This window comes from Gastrolobium bilobum, unplaced genomic scaffold (genome assembly GCF_033153095.1).
Source record: "Gastrolobium bilobum isolate Gb01-03AN ecotype WA unplaced genomic scaffold, APGP_CSIRO_Gbil_v1 utg1090, whole genome shotgun sequence".
Lineage (NCBI taxonomy): Eukaryota > Viridiplantae > Streptophyta > Magnoliopsida > Fabales > Fabaceae > Gastrolobium > Gastrolobium bilobum.
In genome coordinates this window covers 905,607-927,684 of record NW_026899797.1, presented here as the reverse complement: position 1 = coordinate 927,684, position 22,078 = coordinate 905,607, and the positions used below count along the sequence as shown (strand labels likewise).

The 22,078-nt window shown below is 33.5% G+C and overlaps 2 protein-coding genes across 2 annotated transcripts; both read right to left on the bottom strand.

Annotated features, from left to right (window-relative positions):
- Window positions 1-5,563: 5,563 nt before the first annotated feature.
- LOC133293593 (uncharacterized) lies at window positions 5,564-6,785 on the bottom strand. The gene has a single exon (XM_061492184.1). It carries the CDS (start codon window positions 6,754-6,756, stop codon window positions 5,752-5,754), a length of 1,005 nt encoding a protein of 334 aa, XP_061348168.1. The 5' UTR covers window positions 6,757-6,785; the 3' UTR covers window positions 5,564-5,751.
- Window positions 6,786-17,114: 10,329 nt separating this feature from the next.
- On the bottom strand, window positions 17,115-18,162 carry LOC133293599 (uncharacterized). Its single transcript, XM_061492189.1, has one exon. It carries the CDS (start codon window positions 18,160-18,162, stop codon window positions 17,173-17,175), a length of 990 nt encoding a protein of 329 aa, XP_061348173.1. The 3' UTR covers window positions 17,115-17,172.
- Window positions 18,163-22,078: the final 3,916 nt, after the last annotated feature.

Here is a 22,078-nt window from a genome sequence, read left to right as displayed (position 1 = left end):
CACATATATATAGTGTGAACTTAACAGAAATGTAGAGTAACAAAAAATGACTAACTAACTTCCTAACTAAACTAACTAACTAATACTCAACAGATATTGTGAATTTTGTGATAAACCTATATTTTAGAAATTAAGTATTTGAAAGTTTTTACATTATTATTCAAATGATGTAGAAAATATGAATTTCAAAAATTAATTATACTTTTATTTAATTTAAAAATGACTTTTATAATGTTTGACTTAGTTTTAATTTATACTGATAAATATTATGGAAGAATATGATTCATTTAAGACATGTTTATAATATTACGCTTGAATATTTGAGAAACATGTATTTGAACAATCCTAATTTTCCACCACATCCATCAACACTAAAATCTTATACACATTAATTCGATCAGTAATGAAAAAAAATATGTAACTCACAATAAAACTCAAAATGATTAATAATGAAACTCGAGCACACAAGCACTCAAACATCATAAGTAATTTGATACGTGAAGAACAACTAACCCTAATTTCATCCTTCATGTAAAATTAAAAGTTATATGCATCATTAAAACAGCTTTTGCATTAAAGGATCCTCTAATGATGTATTGTATTTCAAGAGAGGATTTTTAATTGTCTTGAATAAGAGTTGGATATTTATTTTTAGATCTTTTTAGGGAAATAAGGAAACATAAAGAAATAATAAAGAAAAACCTAATTGCGGATTATCCGGGGATACGCCACCCACATCAGATCATTACCCACAAATACCTTACCATCTTGTGGAGAAAAATTAAATACATGCACATTCCAATCATGGACAACTGTATAGGAAGCTAGCTAACCAACTATATTATGGCATTTTTGTGTGTATGAGACAACTTCACATTCCTTGGTCGTTTGATAAGAAAAAAAATCCTGGTAACTAAATTGAAGAAAGGTTAGTATTCCTTACACCCTGAAGCCATTAGTTTAACAGCTACTATTGTGTCTGTTATGTTTATGTTCTTTTACTAGAATCTAATTGGGCTGAGAATAGCCTAAGAGGCCTAGCCTAGAGCCCAAGAAACTTAGGGCTAAGGTTTTTCGGTGTCTATATAAATAGTCTCATTTTAGTCATCAACCTTCAGTGTTATTGCTGACAGATTTGAGAACTGAAACCCTAGAATACCCACACATTCCTCCCCCTTCCATTTTAGAATAGTCTGGAAGATACTACCATCCTCCGAAGGCCATATTCATATATTTGATTGTGAAGCTTCAGCAAAAAGATCTGTTCATGCTGTGACGCAGAGGAGTTTTCATGCTGAGATGCGAATGAGTGTTTGTGCTGAGACACGAAAGACGAGATTCCATGGCAGCAGAGGCGAGGGGGATCACCACACCGATACAAAGGGGGATTCTTGTAGATCTGCACAATAAGAGGTAATATTCTGTGAAACCAAGAACATAGATAATCTTTTGCATTTTAAACCACAACGATCTTTATACTTCTTCAGATCTAATTGTGCCAACATAGTCTCACCCTAGAAATACATCTATTTATTTCTTCTAAGTTTAGCCCATGAAAGAGCCCCAATGTTCTGCTAAGAGGGAGTTTCTACTTCCCAGACTTTTTTTTAAACCTGTAATCCATTGCCCAGAGCTATTTCTAATCACTCATCCACATCCTCTTATGTGACCTTTCAAATATATGATCCACCAATATTAATTTAAACCTAACCATCATTGGGAAAGATCAATTTAATCATAACCTCCCAATTAAGTGTTGCGAGGATTCCTTTTGAGGAAAGGCTAACTTCTGCTTGCATAATATCATTCACATATATTGTTGCTCTACAAACCACAACTTATGGGGTGAACGTGTTTCCTATTAAAACAAGGTCATTTTAATCTCTCCAAATAAACCAGTAGACCACTCCAAAAGTGGTTCTCTTGTTGAAGATCAATTGATCTTGAACCCATTTTGCTCTAGGTTAGGAAAATGTTTTCGGTGCTCCAAGAGCACAGAGTACGTGGTACTCCTTTTACCAAATATAGTAAAAAGTAACACTTTTACACTACCCTTACCTTTATATTTATTTCCTCTCGTATCCCACATTTTCCCATTTTTGGGCAAGGAGCATGTGCTTCTGGAGCACAAAAATAAGCTCCTAGGTTAGATGTTAATCAATCGGCGAAACTAAAACTAAAGAACCTTGCTTTGTCTATTTGTCAGACTAGTCTACACTATGGGTGTGCATGATAATCATTCTGTTCCCCAGCACTGTTTATGAGATGATACATTTTTTTTTTCTGATTCTGTGTCTAGGAAGAGTTCTGAGAATCAGAATTACGTTTGTTAACACATTTTATTTTTATTCGAAGAATTAGAATTATGTTTGTTAACACATTTTTTGTTATTCCAAGAATCAGAATTGTTTTTTGTTTTACAAATTTGATCAACTGTATAAGATAACAAATTGCAATAGATTTTAACCAAAATGCCAAAATTTCATATATTAAAAAAATATATCTAAAAATTATAATATTTTATTATCTAAAAATCACAATGCAAACATTATTGTTGTTGTATTGAATGGGAATGGTTGATTGATGGCCGAAGAGAAGGGTCAGTCAAGGTGGGTCTAGGCTTTTGGAGGTTAATGGAAAATGAAATGAGGGTTTCACCGTGGTAGTGGGAGTGGGTGTCGAAGGTGGTGGTAGGCGGAGAATAGGGTGGTTCGATGGAGGAAGGCGGTAGGCTTAAACGACGACAGTGATGGAATGGGTGTGGTTGTGTGAAGGTGTTTAGATGGTGAGTGGTCCTGTTGTAGTGGCGATTGGACAGTGAAGAATATGGTGGTGCGGTGGAGGTGAGTTGGATGAATGTCTATCTTTGGTGGCTGGGAAGGTTTACCGGCAGTGAAGCTCCCACGGTGGGCTGTAGGTTTTTTTGGCCGATGGAAGAATGGTGGTTTTGTAGGTTCGGGTTTAGTTCAAGGAAAAGGAAGAAGATGGCAGCGATGGGGTTGTTGGAAGGTTGCAGTGTGGGAATGAGTCACTAGTGGTAGTGTGTTTTTGGCCGATGGTGAAGGCCAGAAGTTGCATATTATGGCTTCTTGGTGTAATGGTGGGTCAGTTGAAGAGGATGAGATTTGGGTTTAAAGAAGAGGCTGGAGCTGTGAGGGGAAGAAATGACGAGGAAAAAAAGTCATTCTCATTTGTGCCCATAAACAGAGAAGCTAATATTTTTTTATTCTTTTTTTCCTTCCTCAACATACAAATTGAATCGGTTCATTCTATGAAACAAAAAAATAAATCGATTTTATCAAACACTGTTTCTATCCGTTTCTGTTCTTGAGAATATAAATTGAAGAAAAATTGACTCTGGGATGGTTGTCATGCACACCCTATATGTCCCTAGCATTACAATCTCTAAATATATAGTTACTATCCTCCACTTGGTGGTTGCATCTGGGACAAGAAGCATGGTTTGGCATGTCTCTCCTTACTCCACTTGTTGGTGAGTAAGGATTTATGTATGAGGGGTAACAATAAACAAATTCGTTGAAGATTTAAACAAAACAATGTTCGCATGAATAATAATTAAATATTTATTTCATCCCCAAAACATACATAATTTTACAAGTGAAGGAGATATAGCTATAATCTATGTTGCACAGACATCGACACGTGACACGACACTCTGACATGTTAATTTAAAAAAAATTAGATTTTGACACGTTAGGACATATTTCGATATTAAATAATATTTTTAACTTATAGGTAGTGTATATAATATTTAATATTTAATAATTTAATAAAAAATGAAGCTAAACTTATAATACCTATCAATTTTACAAAGAAATATAAGATATCATAAATATTTATATTAAACTCAATAAAATGGTAATTGTAATCCAACAAATCTAATAGTTGAAACTAGAAACATAACGCAACGCAACTTTTGAATCCTTTTTTAAGTCTTTTCAACGCGTGTTGGAGTGTCGGAGTATCGGCGAGTGTGGAACACGATACATCAAGTTTTTTGAAGTGTCGGTGCATCATAAGCCCTAATCTTATTTGTTCATCTAAAATTGGAAGTCATCAACAACTAAACTTTTACACTAAAAAATATGCGTTTAATATATCTACTATAAGTTAGAAATAAAATTATCTCCTACAGATACATAAGAATGAGTAGGGCCCAATAAGGAGAAGCCAAAGAAAAGGAAAAGATGGATCACATCTAATTTCATCTATCTCCTACAGATACATATATAAGAGTGAGTATGGCCCAATAATGGGTTGAACTATTGTGGATTTGACGCTTGGACTGTATCCCACAATGGGTGATGTATATCTCTATGTAGGTATGGGTACATGTAGGTATGGGTACGGTATGCAAAAGAACTAAAAAACTGAATTGCACATGAAAAAACTGGTTTTTAAAAAGCAGTTCTTGAACTGAATTGGTTTAAAAAACTATGAACCAGATTGATTTTTTCTTCTTCTTCTCTTATTTTTTTTTATCTTTTTTTCCTCTATTTTTCTTCTTTATTTATTTTGTTCCTTCTTTTATCTTTATTTTGTTCTTTAGTTTTTATTTTTATTTTTTCTCTTAAGTATTTTTCTCTCTTATTTTCATTTCATTTTATTTTTTAATTATCTATTGCTTTTTTTTTTCAAATGTGTAGTATCATTTGTATTTTTTATTTTAATTTTTCTTCAATATTTTCATACTTTTTTTCAAGTTTGGTTTTTTGAACCGAATTACTTTAATTCGGTTCAGTTTTTTAAAAAATTCAGTTCAATTCGACCCATACCTACCCCTGCGTGCAGGTGCTCGAAGTAGTAGTGGTATGGAACAAAGTATCATGAGAGACACCATAGGTGCAATCTCAAGCAAGGATGAGAAAGGGAAAATGTGTATGGGCATGGTGGTTATAGATTTTGATAATGTAACAACTCATAAATATATGGTAATTTTCATATATCTATTCAATGGAAGAAGAAGGATTAATATAAATGAGAATTATATTCCCTAATGCTATGAGAGAGAAAAGGAACCTAACCGTTTTTGCCCACTTCTCACTGTCGTGTGTGAGGAATTGTTTCACTACTATGTGTAATAGATGAGTTATGCAGGGGGGTAAGAGATTCTCAAATGAACCTTTAGAGGCCAATCCACATGTAGTGGGCTGTTAAAGCCGGCCCGGAGCACACGTCATTATATTTTGTACGAGTAGTAACAAGCAGATTAGAAATGTTTTTCTTTAGCAGGATCCATTAAAATTTCTGCAAGAAAGTCTAGCCCGCCTATCATCTATTTAGCGGAAGTAAGAATAAAATTATTTTTTTAAAAAAAAATTGAAATGTCAAGAACGAAAATAATAACGTTTGTATTATAAAAGTGTAAATTTACTGTAAAATGAACCCAATTTTTGTATACCTGCAGGCTGCAGCTACCACACACAGAGTTAGGCCAAGTCAGATTTTAAAGGAAATTCAATGCTGAAATTCGTTAGTTAATTCAGCTAATATACAAAACCTTTATGAACAAATTAAACTCAAATTATTTATTAATATCGTATGCAAAGAAGCCACATGCTTTCATTATACAGATGTCCTTTGGAATTCACTACATATAAATATTCATTTCTGCTTTGATATCACACACACACACACACACATATATCTTAAGGCATAAAGAAATTAAACTATAGCAGATATATGGAATATTCATTTAGATTTATAGATTATGATTCATCTAGCTAGCTATCAGACATGGTAGTCCAGCTGAACATCCTTAGCCATCAATGGCTCATACTTTGCTTGATAACCTTCCAGGTGATCTGATAAAACAGACTTGTCAATATTCTGATTGTGGTAAGATTTGCAAACAAAATAAAGCACAGTTTGCAGAACAAGCATCAACAAAAACAAATGAGACAACAACAAGAAACATAGTATCCCATATGATGTTCTTCCAATGGAGCTCATTCCGAACAGCTTCCATCCATTCACAACCACCATCATGAACAAAAACTGTATCAGAAAGAAGGAAACATTGAGCTTCAAACAAATGAATACGGACAAACCCATCTTCCCCTTTATCAATTCCTTGCTCTTCGTCATTGCTTCAAATGCGTACGAGTCTTCCAACACGGTAACAACACTAGCTAATTGCCAAACCACTGTCAGATACATAATCCCAATTAAATATAAGATCGTTATGACCAACAAAATTGCAATCCCACCACTTCTTACACCAATCGTAAGTGCCCATATGATTATAACCATCACTGCCATAACGTTGTAAACGAAAAAAGCAACAACGGTGCACAAAAAAGTTACCACAAGCCTCTTCCAGACCTTTGGGACAACGCTTATGACCTTGTTGAAAGTTACCTCTCTGCCAGTGTAAATGGAAGCGACGGTGTAAACCACCGCAGAGGTGGAGATGAGGGAGAAGATGAGCATGAAAGTGAAGTAAACTAGCTTGAAGAGAGTCAAAGTGGCCCATTCGGATGAGATCATTTCAATGAGTTTCTGTTGTTGGGGTGTGCCAGGTTCGGTTTCGGTGATTTGCACCGAGTCATGTACAATCTTCCCGAAGAGGAAATCGGACACTTGTATGTGACCGAGGAAGATGAAGGTGAGAGGGAGGATAAGAGTTAAGGTAATCTGGCTGAAGATCTTCCTCCATGAAAATATGATTTTGTAGGATTCTTTGTACACGCCTAAGAGCCCAAGAAATTGCATATTTTCTTGTTTTGTCTCCATGGTTCTGTTTGGAGAGGTGTGGAAAACGTAAAGGTTTTAGGGACGAGTGAATAGGAAGAATAGGTGATCACTATTTAAAGGGAAGACAATATACCAAGCGTTGACATGAAATATGGTTAGAAACTATACCCTTTTACTTTATAAATGAGTTCATGTTCAAAGACAAAGGATATTTTGCTTTTGCTAACAGTACAGCGTCTAATATTTACAATTTAAAAAGAAATAAATGTGTTTCCTCTTTTCTTTTCTTTTTGGTTACATGTTTTCTTATGTTGCATGAAAATATGAGATAACAAAAGTAGAGACAAATTACATGTGGATCCCACATTTTATATTAGAAAAAAAAAATTAATTAACACAGAAAACGAATTAGTGTAGGAAAACTTTTTGCTCTCCTATTGCATAAGAGTATAATTTCCCTTTCTTTTTTTCTTTCCCAGTTTGATTTTGTAGATATATATATATATATATATATATATATATATATATATATATATATATATATATATTATTAAGGGATAAATTATTGTACCTACTTTTTTTTTTATGTCTACTACTTTTTAATATTGTTGGATCAAAATCTTTACTAACCTTCATCATTTATCTCTTTTCTCTTAAGATTCTAATCTAACAGTATTGGAGATTAGTAGGTAAGACATGAAAAAAAAGTAGGTAGAATAACATATCATTGTTATTAAATAAAAATGTAAGAAGAGAAAAATATATGATTTTTAAATGAGTGACTGTGATCAAATAACATGATCATATGATTAATATGTCCACATGACCATTTTTTCACATAAAAGATATAAATTCATATTTTAATGCTTATTTGTGGTAATAATTCAGATCGTACTCGTGAATCGTGATAGTATTTAAGGCTAAAAATACCATTTGCTTCACAATAAATCGAATGTAATAAACCAATAATTTGTTGATAATTAATATAGCTGAAAAATCAAATGAAAAGTTCAGCTTCTCCAAAAAATACAAAAGTAAATCACTTTAAAAAAAATAATTCACCGTATATTTGACTGTTATATATCTCTTAAAGCTATTGCGGTGTGGAAAAACCTGATTAACACCTAAAATTTAATTAAAAATATTTATGACTGAAACTATTTAATTTAATTTTGGATTATTTTAATATAAAACATTTCAAAGACTATTTCATACATTATTCAAATAATTTAAACTTTATGGTAATTATTATCACAATAAAGTATTTTTAGTCATTTAAATACTGTGTCCATAAAAAATATTTTTAAAAAAATATTAATTCAATGATCAGAGTTTAAAAATATTATGTTTAGAATAATTAAAATTAGGCAAGAAAAAAGATATTTTGTTGAATCCTTGTGTAATAATAGACCGAATCTGATTCCGCTTTACATATTACTTGAACTTATTTTTTTCATTCTTATATTAGATTTTAAGTTTTTATAACGAAATAATTTCAAATTTTTCAATAAATCAATTTTTTTTTTTTTTTTCTCTAAACGTTGATTGAACAATAGCTGCCCGTAGTTTCGGCGAAAGCGAACGGGGGCTTCCAGTTCCAGATAAGCAAAGACTTCTGTTTTGTCATGAAAGGATACGGAAACGAAGACCGACTTATCTAGTCGTTACCGTAATGCAGGGGGTGAAGAAAACGAGTAAGATTAAGAATTGTCCTCCTTCAACTCAGACAAAAACTTTCTTCGGTCTCATCAAGGACGATAGTTCCCATAAAGAGACAGTGATACTATGCTGAAAAATTGGCTTTTCCTTTTCTTCTTTTTTTAATCGTATTTTTCTTTTTTCTTTTTCTGGTAACACATTTTTAAAGGTTTGTTTTTTTTAAAGTTACTTTAGATAACTTTATCTATTATTCACTGAAACGACGTCGTTTTGGAGCACAAATCATAGTGTTTTTATAATTTGAATTTTTTTTCAGGATTATAATAGTTTTTATCATTCTAATTTTTTATTTTTTCAATTATAAATCAATGAACATTAGACAAAGTTGTCTAAAGTATCATTAAATACTTTTTCCCCTTTTTTAATCGTATTTGTCCACATGTAACTTTGTTTTTACAGGAACTCATTACTCACAATACACAAGCATAACCAAATTCATAGTTTGAGGATGCATCTTTTTGTCGCATTTTGATTAGTGAATATGTTAGCGAATAATATAAATTATTAAAAAGTCTTCATCCATGCTTTTGGGTTGAATTGATTATTCTATTGAGGGGACGTGTTAAAAAATAATATAAACCATTAAAAAATCTTCACCCATCAGCCTAGACTTTTGAGTTGAATTGGTTTTTAACAGAATATTAGTTCAGGGATTATGACCATGAGTTACTTCCATTTCGAGCTAGGTAACATTGTCTTGTGCTGCACAAATTCATTTTCTTTTGGTCGGCTTTTCTTAATTTCATCTGAAAGTGGTGGCAGTGAGGATCGAACTCGTAACCTCGTGGTCACTAAAGCTCTAATATTATGATAAAATTCAATTTAACCCAAAACCTTAAGGCTTTGGGTGAGATTAGATTAATTATTTTATATCTCTATAATAGATTTTCTTCATTATTATTTTTATTTTTTATTGCTGGTAATCATATATGATTTTCATAGATTGGTTTGATTTTTTATTTTTTATTTAAATAATGAGATTGACACTGCAATTGGTGATTCTAGGACTGCTTAACGGTGGATTTTGATTATATTGGCCAACAAATGATCAATGCACGTTTTCAGACGGTCAGCATGTGCATTTTGGGTCTTTTTTCTGCCGTTAACGTAGATAAGTTATTTACATTGAACTCAAAACGATATAGTTTTGGGAGTGAATACAGATAACTTATCTATATTCACTGTATAAATATATATATGCTTGCAAGATTTTGTTTTTCTTGACAGAGACAAGTTGCCTTGTTCCGAACTTGGTCCTTTCTTGTTCATTCTCACTCTTCATTGTTTTATTTAGTTAGACAGAGTCATAGACGACATTTCTTATTTCACGTTGATAGACTTATTTTATACCAAATATTGAAAGGTCTTTAATTTTCTCTAAAGCTCATTCAACTGCTTTTACTTGTCTAACATAAATAAGTCTTTTTCGTCCACTTATTTGCACGGCGTGCACGCTCACGTAGATACAACCTACTTACAGACAGATAATTGCAACTTGTCTCTAATTAATATATAGTTATATACGTATCTAAGCCGGTCGATTTTCTCATTTACGATAACTATGCTCTATAAGATTTTTGTTTTCATTATTGGCAGTGTACATTTGTAAATTGGGGGCCTACTAGAGTTTTGAACCAATAACCTCATGCAAATTACTTAAATTTCTCACTTTTAATATATAAAAAATTATTCACCAAATAAAATTAGGATTTAGTGTGTGTTCTTTTAATGGATGTAAGTTGTGTCCTTTTAGTTTTTTATTCTAAGTATTGTTATAACATGAAAATTTGTTTTTTTTTTCAATTTCCACGCCAGTTGATGTGACTGAGGAAAGAAAAAAAAAATTAATTTTTCATATTATAACTATGTACTACTACCGAGAGTACATATAAAAATTAAAAAGACACAACTTATACCATTTTAAAGCACAAATAGTTTTTCCGTAAAATTATCTATAAACTAAATAAATAAAATATATATAATTTAATATAAAATATTTGGTGATGTTAATCCATTAAATAATTTAAAAAATAAATATATTATTTCTCACTTATTTTAAAATATCCTCACTTTAAAATAGTATTTTTCATTATATACAATACATTATGTACATTGATTAATAATTTTGTGTATCAAGAGAATAAGGAAATAGAGTTAGTTTTACGCAATGTTATCAAACCCGGCCCGATGACCGAACTGGTAGAGGTACTGGGTCAATGGGTCACTGGTTCAACCTCTTAAACCAGATAAATATATATTAATTTAAATTTTATATTTCATATTTCAAAATTTTTTTAAAATTATGACATAAAATTAATATTTGTGGCATCAAAATAAAATAAAAAAACACAAATGCAATACTCGTTATAATAAAGAACGTAAAAATAATAGAAATAAAGAATTGTAAATTTAAATAATAAAAAATTAAAAAAGAAGAAGATATAGATAAGAAATGAGTGGCCCAAATGAAATCAGATGCCAAAAAGTAAAACAGTCCATGGTTTTGTGATTTTATTGCGCAAGTCTCTCTCTCCTTGTTTTCTCTTTCTCCTGCATATCGTTTTGAAATTTCAGTTTTTCTCTCTATGTCTTCTCCTCAATGGCAATTGGACATCATGCCGATGCTTTTTCTAATGTCTTCGACTTCTTCATCGTCTTCGACTCTTCCTTCTTCTTCTCTATGTCTACACTGTATGGTTTCATTCCAAAAGTTTTTTTTTCTGACTAGGCGAGTCACCGATTTTAGTAAAAACGGTCGGTTCACTCCGATTCGCACCAGGTCACGCCGAGTCACGTACATCTTCTATCTATTACTCTACCCGGACTGGTCACATGACCGGTTTACTGGTTTTGGGTTCGAACCGACCGATCCGATCCAATTTTTGTAACATTGACATAACTAATTCATCATCCTCTTCGTTAGGGTAGTCATTTGACTCATCTATCATTTCTTTTTAAACAATTTGAGGTCATTTTCCCTTGTCATTCTTTTTGGCAATATCTTTTGTTTATCAACTGCTGACATTTTCTTGTTCTTGTATGATGATACCTTTACTTTTTATCATTCTTCTCGGCTTTAAGATTTCGAGGACCTAAAAAATAAAAAATGTACATAACAAAATCTACAATTACATATATAAATAAATGAGATAAGGCGTTTGACTAAAAGAAACACTATACGAGCAAATATACCTCTCTTTATCTTTTTGCTTTGGTCTCCTTCATCAATGTTGAAGACTAATAGACATCCATCGAAGATTCCCCATCCATTACAGAAGGCTCCACTTGCTCAATAATCCATTCATCATCGAAATCTAAATCTGATAAACAAATAGGATCATTTGTGTCTCCTTTCTTCTCCATTTGCTTTTGCCTAATTTCAAGTTAGAGGTTGTATTAAACAAAGACAACAACATTCAACCTTTGTTGCTCTAAGCAGTTTCTTCTCTTAGAGTGAATTTGATCAAACACACTCCTTGGCTTTCTTTTGCGTACGTGTGCTCATCTATCCTTTAATAGAAAGAAGCAATTTCTCTGGTCGAAATTAAGCTACGAGCCATCTTTGATGGCGGTAGAACAGCTAGCAAGTGGTGTGTGCCCAGCGTTAACGAGCTCATGAATTTCACTTTCAAGCGAACCTCATGCCTTATGGTTTTAGAGTTTGTTTGAGGATAAGTCTTTAGAATGGTTATATATACTTTAGAAAAGGGCTATCTCTCTCTAGCTTTCCTTTCTTGCTTGCGTGCCTACCTACTTGCTTGCTTTCTAGCCCCGATGCCAATGCCTTTCCTACTATCGAGTCTTTGCAATCTTCTGTCATTCCTCGAGTACTATCCCTTTGAAATGGTTAAACTTTTTTTCTTTCCATGTAAGAACCCGCACCGCTAAATAATTAATTAAATAAGAGTATCGATGCCGGAGCATGGATTTGATAAAGATTATGCATAATTATGGTAAGATAAATATTTAGAAAGTCGAATAATGTTTAAAGTTGCTTTTCAGACGAAAAGTGCAGATACCGGTTCTGATTCGCAGTATAAATGTGTACCGGTGAAGTATCCCAAAAAATTATAATAAAAATATAAATATTCCTAAAAAAAATATCTAGGTCGATTTTTGCAAGTTTGGAGTAAGAATAATGAGCGTTGATGTTAGAACTAATACTGGCCATGTATAAAACGCGTGCCGGCAAAGTGCTGCGAAAATTATAAGAAAAATATGATAAATCCTAGAAAAATGGCTAGGTTTAGAATATGAAGTTTAAAATTAAAATAATTAGCGGAGCTATTAGAAATAATATGGATGAATTAAGTTAATGCACCTTTAAATAGGAGGGCACATTAACCTAGGTCAGAAATATGCACCCTCCTACGTGACACTCAGAAGCTGCACTTTGCTCTTCACATTTCCACCACCCATCTTCTCCAAGGAAACCTTCAAGAGACAACTTTTTCTCTTGATTTCTTCACAAAAACTCCATTTTTGAGTGTACATAAGCCTAGGGAGGTTGAAAGGCACTCCATTTCTGAGTTGTAGCCATTTAGTAGAGTCAGTTGAGGGCTGACTTCTTTGGTTAGTGAAGGGGGAGCCATTTCATTGGCACTTGAAGCTTCAAGAAGCTATTTTGGGAGAAAAATAGACCAAGCTTGTGAACCATTTTCGTGGCCTTGAAGTGGCAGAATCATTGAGTTGAGTAGAGAGCTCCAAGATCATCCATTTCCTCTATTTTGGAAGCTTGGTATACATTCTCAACCTTTGTTCATGAGTTTCTATGTTAAAGATTAAGTATTGGCATGTAAAATGATATGATTAAGTAACTAACATGAACATTGTCCTGAATGTGTTTAAAAATACATGTTTGAACGTCTGGTCACATGAAAAATGAAGTCTTGGAAGGATACCTTCGTGAAATGCAGAACAACATTTTGTCGTGAAATGTCCGAATATGATATCCGAATATTGATATCCGGATATGGATATCGGGATATTGGATTTGTGATATCCGGATATGCCTCGAGGAATATCCAGATATTCTGGAAAATTCGTAGTTTGAGCCATTCTGTCCAAACAGAGGTGTGGTTTGGATTTTTGGATCCTATAGTGGCTAGGGTGAACCCTGTAATGAAGAAACTAAGTCAAAATATATAATATTGAAGACTTATGGCTTTGAGAGAAGCCTACGGTCATTAAACGGTAAAGGAAATGTGTTTAAATATAATGAAAACCTAGACTATGAATGTTGATAATGTGAATATTATGAAACTAGATCCTTCACTATGCTGGACCTTGTTATTGCTTGTGACCCTATGGACACCGTGTTGTGAGGAAGGAGTTAGCTTGACAGGTAAGCTTCTGGTCCTCGGATTGATCTGTTGCTTGTTCCATCGACCTCCATGGGAGGGTGATTTATGTGCATGGTATGGTTTTATGAAAATGATATATGCATTGTTATATACCTAATATATGTGGATATGCCTGTTGATCTAATGTATGGATGTGATGTTGATTACTTACACGATCAGGCTGCGTCCCTGGTGTGTAAGACATACGGCTGCGACCCTTATGTTTAGGTAGGTCGCAGACGTGTATAATTCCTATCATGTTCTCTGGCCAGTTGAACCACACTTGCATATAAGGGTGGCTATACAGGTATTGACCCGCGGGTTGACCCGTGACCCGACCCGCCAAATCACGTGTCGTGTCAACCTGCGGGTCAGGGCGGGTTGTGTCAGGGTTGTGTAAATGTGACCCGTTTTTTTTTGTGTCGGGTCACGTGTCAACCCGCGGGTTCGCGTGTCAACCCGCACAGTGTCATTTTTTTAATTTTCAATTAAATATTTTATTATATTATTATTTTTATTCATTTATATATTGATATATATAGTCATTGTTTAGTATAGAAAAGAATACAAGGAACTAAAAATCTCAAGAAACAGAAGCTAATCTTTTTTTATTTTATTTTTTATTTTTTTGTTGTTTTTAATTTATTTATTTTTCAAAAAATTCCACTTTTTTTTAAATTTTAAATTTTGTGGGTCGTGTCGTGTCGACCCGTGACCCGCAACGGATCGTGTCAGGGTTCGTGTTTTGTGACCCGTTTACAAAACTGGTCGTGTCAAGGTCGTGTCAAATAGTGTACGGGTCGAAAACGTGTCATGTCGTGTCGTGTCTGGTTGACCCGTATTGCCACCCCTACTTGCATACATCACATGAGATATTAGCAGTGGTATTTGACTCGCTGAGTATTCATATATATTGTCATGATTATACTGTTTTATCAGAAACATGCATTGTACTTAGCTTTTTGAACGTATATATATACTTGTAAGTGAGCTTGGGGCGGAAGAGTCCTTGAGGACCCCTTGTCTTACTGAGATTTTTTGTTAGAGATCTCACCCCGTGTGGGGCATATTTTCAGGTACAGGTACCTCTGAGGTTGAGACCTCTGGCGTAGGGAGGCCGAAATTGAGCTGATATTATGCATGCTGCCTTACTGTCATATCTGGTCATGATTATGCTTTATTATTGCTATATGGCTTTATGGTTTGAGACTTGATTTAGATATGTGTTTTATTTGGGGAGCATGAGGGTTGTCCATGCCACATTGGTATAAGATATGTTCATTCCAGACTTGAGTTGTATATTGTATCAGAATATTGTCCAGTCTACAAGTTGTAGTTTCGTGACTTGATACATAATTATATTATGAGGTTATTCAATGTAGTTATTTATTGCAATTTACATACAGGCGATATTTTGAAAAGAAATAAGTAAATTCACTTGGTTAATATAATATGATTCATAATTGAAAAAAGTTAGCTTTCGCATTTATTGAGCTGCGCTATTACCATTTGTATGTTTAATACACCGGGTGCACACGGGGTGTTACAGTCTACAACCTTCAAGTACGATTAAGAAATAATGGATTGGAATACCAGGAAGTAAGTATGACTAAGGTCAGAGTCTGGTTGAGTAACTCATGATAGAAAGAGTCCTTCATTTCTAATGTACCAATCACAATAAAAAAATAGAAAACGAAGGAAAATGACAATTAATTGTAATTAATGTATTAATCATAATTAATGTATCAATCACCAATCACAATTAATGTTCACAATTAATTTTGATCGCAATTAATGTATCAATCACCAATCACAATTAAAAAATAGAAAACGAAGGAAAATGACAATTAATTGTAATTAATGTATTAATCATAATTAATGTACCAATCACCAATCACAATTAATGTATCAATCACTATTCACAATTAATTTTGATCGCAATTAATGCACTAATCACCAATCACAATTAATGGATCAATCACCAATCACAATCAATTGTTTGTGATACTATTGTTACAAATTTGAACGATGTTTGTGAGAGATAAAATATGTCAAATGAAGTGTCATTGAGTAGATCTCAAAAAATTATGTGAAATAAAATAAAAAATATCTGATTTGGATATCCGAATTAAAAGTTATGGCCCTCCAAAGTGATTGGTGATTGATACATTAATTATGATTGATACAGTCAAAAGTTAATCCCATTTGTATGCTAATTGTGATTGGTGATTGGTACATTAATTGTGATTGGTGATTAGTATATTAATTTTCTTTTTTTGATTGTGATTGATACATTAATTCTGATCGGACAACGAGATTGTGCCACGTAGCGCACCAAGTTCGCTAACCCAGGTAGCGAACTTTGTCCAGTCAGCTTTTCCTGCAAAAGTGTGCCACATGTCACGAAATTATTGGCTACCAAGTTCGCTACAAGTAGTAGCGAACTTGGACACGTGGCAGTCAGCTTTTCCTACGAAAGTGTGTCACGTGTAACAAAATCATTGGATACCAAGTTCGCTGGGCACTGTAGCAAACTTGTCCGCGTGGCATATTGAAAAATAACACTGTTCGCGAGATATTTGGGTAAAAAACTTAATGAACAGTAGTATTTTAGTCACTGTTCCGATTTGCTCATTGACGTGACTTCGGGATGTAGGATAGAGAGACTGAGAGTCAGAAGAGATAGCAGAGAAAGAACAGTATCTCAATGCCATTTAAGCAAACTTATATGAAAATTTAATAAATGCGTCGCAATTTGTGTTACGGTAGTACTAAAACTCTGAAATACTCCAAAATCATAGAATTTCATATTTGGCCATCAATTTTATATGGACTCAATGATAGCCCCTCCCACTTTTGTTTCTTCCTTAGGGTGTTCGTTCTTTTCTCCACACAATATAGTCGAGTATACGAGTGGTGTACTCGAGTAAATTCCATCAACAACCCAGTTCACAAACAATACTTGAGTATGACACTTGTGTATCTTAATATTTATTGTTTCACGTAATATACTCTAAGTACATAACTTAGTTAGGTCAAATAGGGACAGGTGAGTGAAATATTTTGGTACGACAGTGAAGCAATAATTTTTAATTAAATTAGGGGTACAATGGTCAAAAAAACCACTTAATTCGCTCAATAGATTCAATCTACTCGGATTTTACAGGATTTAAATGACTTCCGGATATCATTTTCCTTTTAAGAAAATAAAAATCAAGCATTCATTAATATATTATGCAAAGAAAAGCCACAAGCTGATGATAATCCTCGGGAATTCAATGCACACACATATCTGCTCAATTTAATTTCACACATACAGATATTTCTTATGACATCAACAAACTATAGCAGATATACGCATAACAATTTAGATAAATAATGTTTGATCTATCTATCAGACATTGTAATGCTCTAGCTGAACATCTTTAGCCTTCAATGGCTCATATTCTCCGTGATAAACTTCGAGGTGATCTGACAAAGCAGACTTGTCAATATTCTGATGGTGATAGGATTTGCAAACAAAATAGAGCACAGTTTGGATGACAAGCCCAAACAGAAACAAATGAGGCAAAAGCGAGAAACACAATATCCCATATCCTACTGAGCTCATTCCCCATCCTTGCATGACCGCTTTCTTGAACAAAAACTGTATCAGGACAAATGAAACATTGAGCTTCAAAAATATGAGTATGGACAAACCCATCTTTCCCTTTATCAATTCCTTGCTAATCATCATGGCTTGAAATCCACACGAGTCTTCCAACACTGTCACAACACTAGCTAATTGCCAAACCACTGTAAGGTACACAAACCCTATTAAATATAATATCGCAATGACCACTAAAATGACAATCGCTCCACTATGTACCCCAATTGTAAGTGCCCATATGAAGATAACAAACACTGTCATAGCGTTGTAAGCAAAGAAAGCAACGAAGGTGCACAAAAAAGTGACCATAAGTCTCTTCCAGACCTTTGGAACAACGCTCATGACCTTGTTGAAAGTTACATCTCTTGCGGTATAAATGGAAGCGATGGTGTATACCACTGCAGATGTGGATAGGAGTGAGAAGATGAAGAGAAAAGTGAAGTAAACGAGCTTGAAGAAAAAGAAAGTGGCCCATTCAGAGGAGAGTATATCAGAGAGCTTCTTGTATTGGGGTGTGCCCTGTTGGGTTTCGATTATTTCCTGTGTGTTGTGCATAATCTTCCTGAAGAGGAAATTGGACACCTCTATATGAATGAGGAAGATGAAGGAGAGGGGGAGGATTAGAGTTAAGGTGATCTGGCTGAAGATCTTCTTCCATGAAAGTATGATCTTGTAGGATTCTTTGTAGATGTCAAAGAGCCCAAGAAATTGCATCTCTTCTTGTTCTCTGTCCATTGCTCAATTTTTCTTTCGATAGTGTTTTAGTTTGCAATGGTGGGGAAGCTATGGATTGAGAATAGATGATGAAGAGGTAGGAGACTATAATAGCAAGAGAATGCGTCAAAGTTTTATATCGTGGTAGCAAATTAGACTCAGTTGGTCTTCCATGCGCTCTAACTAGCGCTACTTTTTAAATGAACGTGTTATTTGACAAGTATAGGTCAATGGTGAAGTTTGTTCAAGGGAAAAGTGTGTGTCATTTTAAAGGACGTAAAGTTGTGTCATTTTAAGAGAGTAAAAGAGATAGATAAACGAGGAGAGATAGTTGACAAAAAAAATAAAGGTATGGATCCCACCTCTTTGTGAGAGTGAAAGGATATAAGTTATGTCATTTAAAAGGATAAACATTTTTTCTTTTGTTTAATAATGTCCAATACTACATAAATAAAAAGGAAAAAAATGTGCTTTCCACGTGTTTTCTTTTTCTCAACGATGTTTAATTACCACGATAGTATAATTAATCAAAATTGTCTAGAAGTTTAATTAATGTTTAGTAAATGGTGAGCATTATAATTTTGTTATTAACAAAATCACTAGTTTACTGAGAATTGATTAACTGTCAAATATTTGTTTTTCTTTGATTATTCTTGTTTACTCTAACAATAGCATTAATGAACATTATTTTGATAAGAATCAATTTAATTACTGGTACAAAAAGTTTTACCTAGATGTTTGAATAATTACATCATACCCTGATGGCATACAAATGCAAGGCCAAAAGAGGAATTTACTATGAGATACAAAATAAAAGAAGATTCATTGGTAGTGGACAATATTTCCGGAAAAATCAATGGCTTTGATTTTGTCTTGAAGGACGGCGAAGAACAAGTCTTCGGAAAGATATAAAGTTATTGTTGTGCAAGTATTTAATATGAACCACACAAGAGATTGGGATAATATAAATCAAGCTCTAAAATGAATTGTCAAATCATTTTAATATTTAAGTACTTAACATCAGGAACTAAGCTAAGGCGAAGACTACGAAAAAGATTATATCTCAATAAATAAATAACAACGCTTCATTTTTGTTCTTTTTTATAACTTTCTTCGGTTTCTTCGATACTTCCAATTTCAAATCCTTGTCAAATAAATAAATCCTGCCATATTATTTATAGGGATGTTTTTTGCTTCTTTTTGTTTTGGTAGACTCCAAGGTGCTCTTTTACATAAATTATTGATGTTTTATTTAATTTTATGCTGAAAACTGATTATTATTTTTTTTTTAGTGGAAGTTCTTATGTTCTTTATATGAAAAAAACAAAATCTTTACTTAAACCCTGGTTTGGCTCTATAAATAAAATGCTACCATGATGCTGTTGTAATTCAGTTTATAAAATAAGCCAAATTTCTTGTTTAAATTGGTTTTATTTTATTGTATTCTCCATATTTAATTTTTGTTTTGATATTAAACTCATTACTTTATGGGTGCATATTTTCTTATGTTGTAGAATAGTAGGAGAGAAAAAAAGTAGAGATAAGTTAAATGTGGGTCCCACATTTTAAATTAAAAAAGAAAAGAAAAATTAATTGGCACGGAAAATGAATTTGAGTAGGAAAAAGTTCTTATCTCATGTAGAAGGAGATAATGATTTCCCTTACTTTATTACTTACTATTTGTTCTTGGTCACGTGCGTGAGACAAAATTCTGCGTCCCAGACCCTTGTAGTCCGCCAAGAGAGACTAGGGAGGAAAGAGAAGAGAGAGGGGAAAAAAGGGGAGGGGACCTGGAAATTAATTCCCCACTCGCGTAGCCCAGCAGCCAACCGATCAAGCATCTCAGCAGTCAGCACTTGTTTTGGCTTCTGACATTTGTGTTGCCCCGCGGTGTCTCAATATATCTTAATATCTCAGTGTATGTACCACTTATATGATATGTGACATGTGATACGACACGATATTTTGACACGTTAATTTTAAAAAAATATGAATTTTGACACGTTAGGACACGTTCTAATATTAAATAATATTTTTAATTTATATAGTATATATTTCATTTAATATTCAATAATTTAACAAAAAAATAAAACTAAATTAATAATACCCATCAACACGTTATAAAGGTGGAAACTTTAATAAAAAAAATAAGAACTGGGATGAGAGATAGATAATATCAGATAGAGAGATCAAATCATATTAGAGAGAGATCAGAGAGAAGGAGATACAACAAGAGCGTAATAGGAATTGACAACAATAATGCTGAGATGATCTCTTATCTACTTAAGGGAAAAAAAGATAAAAAAATAAAATTGATATGATCAGGTGGAAACTTTATTAATATATTTTAATTTTATAAAAAAATATTTTTTTTTTTTTAAATTTAAAATTTTTTTTACAAAAATGTCATTTGACCGTGTCGGAGCGTATCGGACACAATCAAATTCACGTGTCAGGAATGTTGACCGCGTGTCGGACACCGTGTCGGGAATGTTGACCGCGTGTCGGCGTGTTGGACACGACACTCCTTGTTTTTTGGAGTGTCTGTGCTTCCTTGACCTCAGTAGTCTTCTTTGTACCAAGAAAATGCTACCTTCCTTAACACGTGTTATATAAATCGTTTAATGTGGTAAAAGAAAAAAAGATACAAAGATTCAAAATATAATATAAAACTATTAATTGACTTTTTCAAAATATCAGAAAGGCTAAAAAATTTAAATATTTTTTTTATTAAAAATTACAAAAATATTACATTTTAAAATTTATTTACGAATTTATGACAATAAATCCCGCCAACAATGGGGTGGGATTGGTTCCGCCTAAAGCTAAGTACATTAGGGGGCTTGGTCACGCCTGTTTTGGACGCGATCCAGCCCAAAAAGTGTCACCGCATTTGTTTCTTCCTGTATATCCTTTTCTTTTTCTTCTAGATTCTAACCACACAATAGAGCGTACCCCCACACCCTTTCGTGTGCTCCTTCATCTTCCATTAATGTCCCTTCCCTCACTAACTTCAAACTCTCTCTAAAGAGTAAAACCACTCTCTCTAAAGAGTAAAACCACCCCTTCTTTTCCTCCTTTTTTCTCGCTTTATATATATACACACATATATTTTGGAACGAACTTGGTCCGTCATTCTTGGCTAAGAAGTCTTTGCGAAAGTCAAACATCAAGTTAGGAGCTTGGCTATCAAAGAGGTCGACCTGAACTCACCAGGTCGGCCTATACGCAGCAGAAACAAAAATATAGAAAGGGGGGAGAGAGAGATAAACATAAACAAATTTTTAACGTGAGAAAACCTTCTCTAATGTGAAGAAGTACAAAACCCAAGATGTACTAGTCTAAAATCAAACTTTCACTATGAGATTAATGGGTACAAGATATCAAACTTCACCAATAATGGTGGTAAACTCCTACAATAGTGGTATTCTCTCAAACTTTCTTAAGGAGGTCTAACATTCAAGTTTCTCCCTAGAGGTGTTCTCAAAATTGTCTCAAAAATGTCTAACTCTAAGGTCTCATATAACACAAACTTATATAGTAGAGGAGGGAAAAATCTAGAATATCAAGAGTGGGAGAAGCTTGAGTGTTAGACCTCCTTAGGAAAGTTTGAGAGAATACCACCATTGTAGGTGAGGTTTGAGTGTACCACCATTATTGGTGAAGTTTGATATCTTGTACCCATTATTTTCATAGTAAAAGTTTAATTCTGGACTAGTGTCCTGTGAGTTTTTACTTCTTCACATTGGAGAAGATTTTCCCACGTTAAAAATCTGTCTGTGTTCATCTTTCTCTCTCTCCTTTCTATATTTTAGTTTCTGCTGCGAATAGGTCGACCTGTTGAGTTCAAGCTGAGCGCTTTAATAGTCGAGCTCCTAGCTTGATGTTTGACTTCCGCAAAGGCTTTTCAGCCGATATTGAAGGTATTAAAGCCAGG

Coding starts and splice junctions, on each gene's coding strand:
- LOC133293593 (XM_061492184.1), bottom strand. CDS start 6,756: ATGGAGACAAAACAAGAAAATATGCAATTTCTTGGGCTCTTAGGCGTG.
- LOC133293599 (XM_061492189.1), bottom strand. CDS start 18,162: ATGGACAGAGAACAAGAAGAGATGCAATTTCTTGGGCTCTTTGACATC.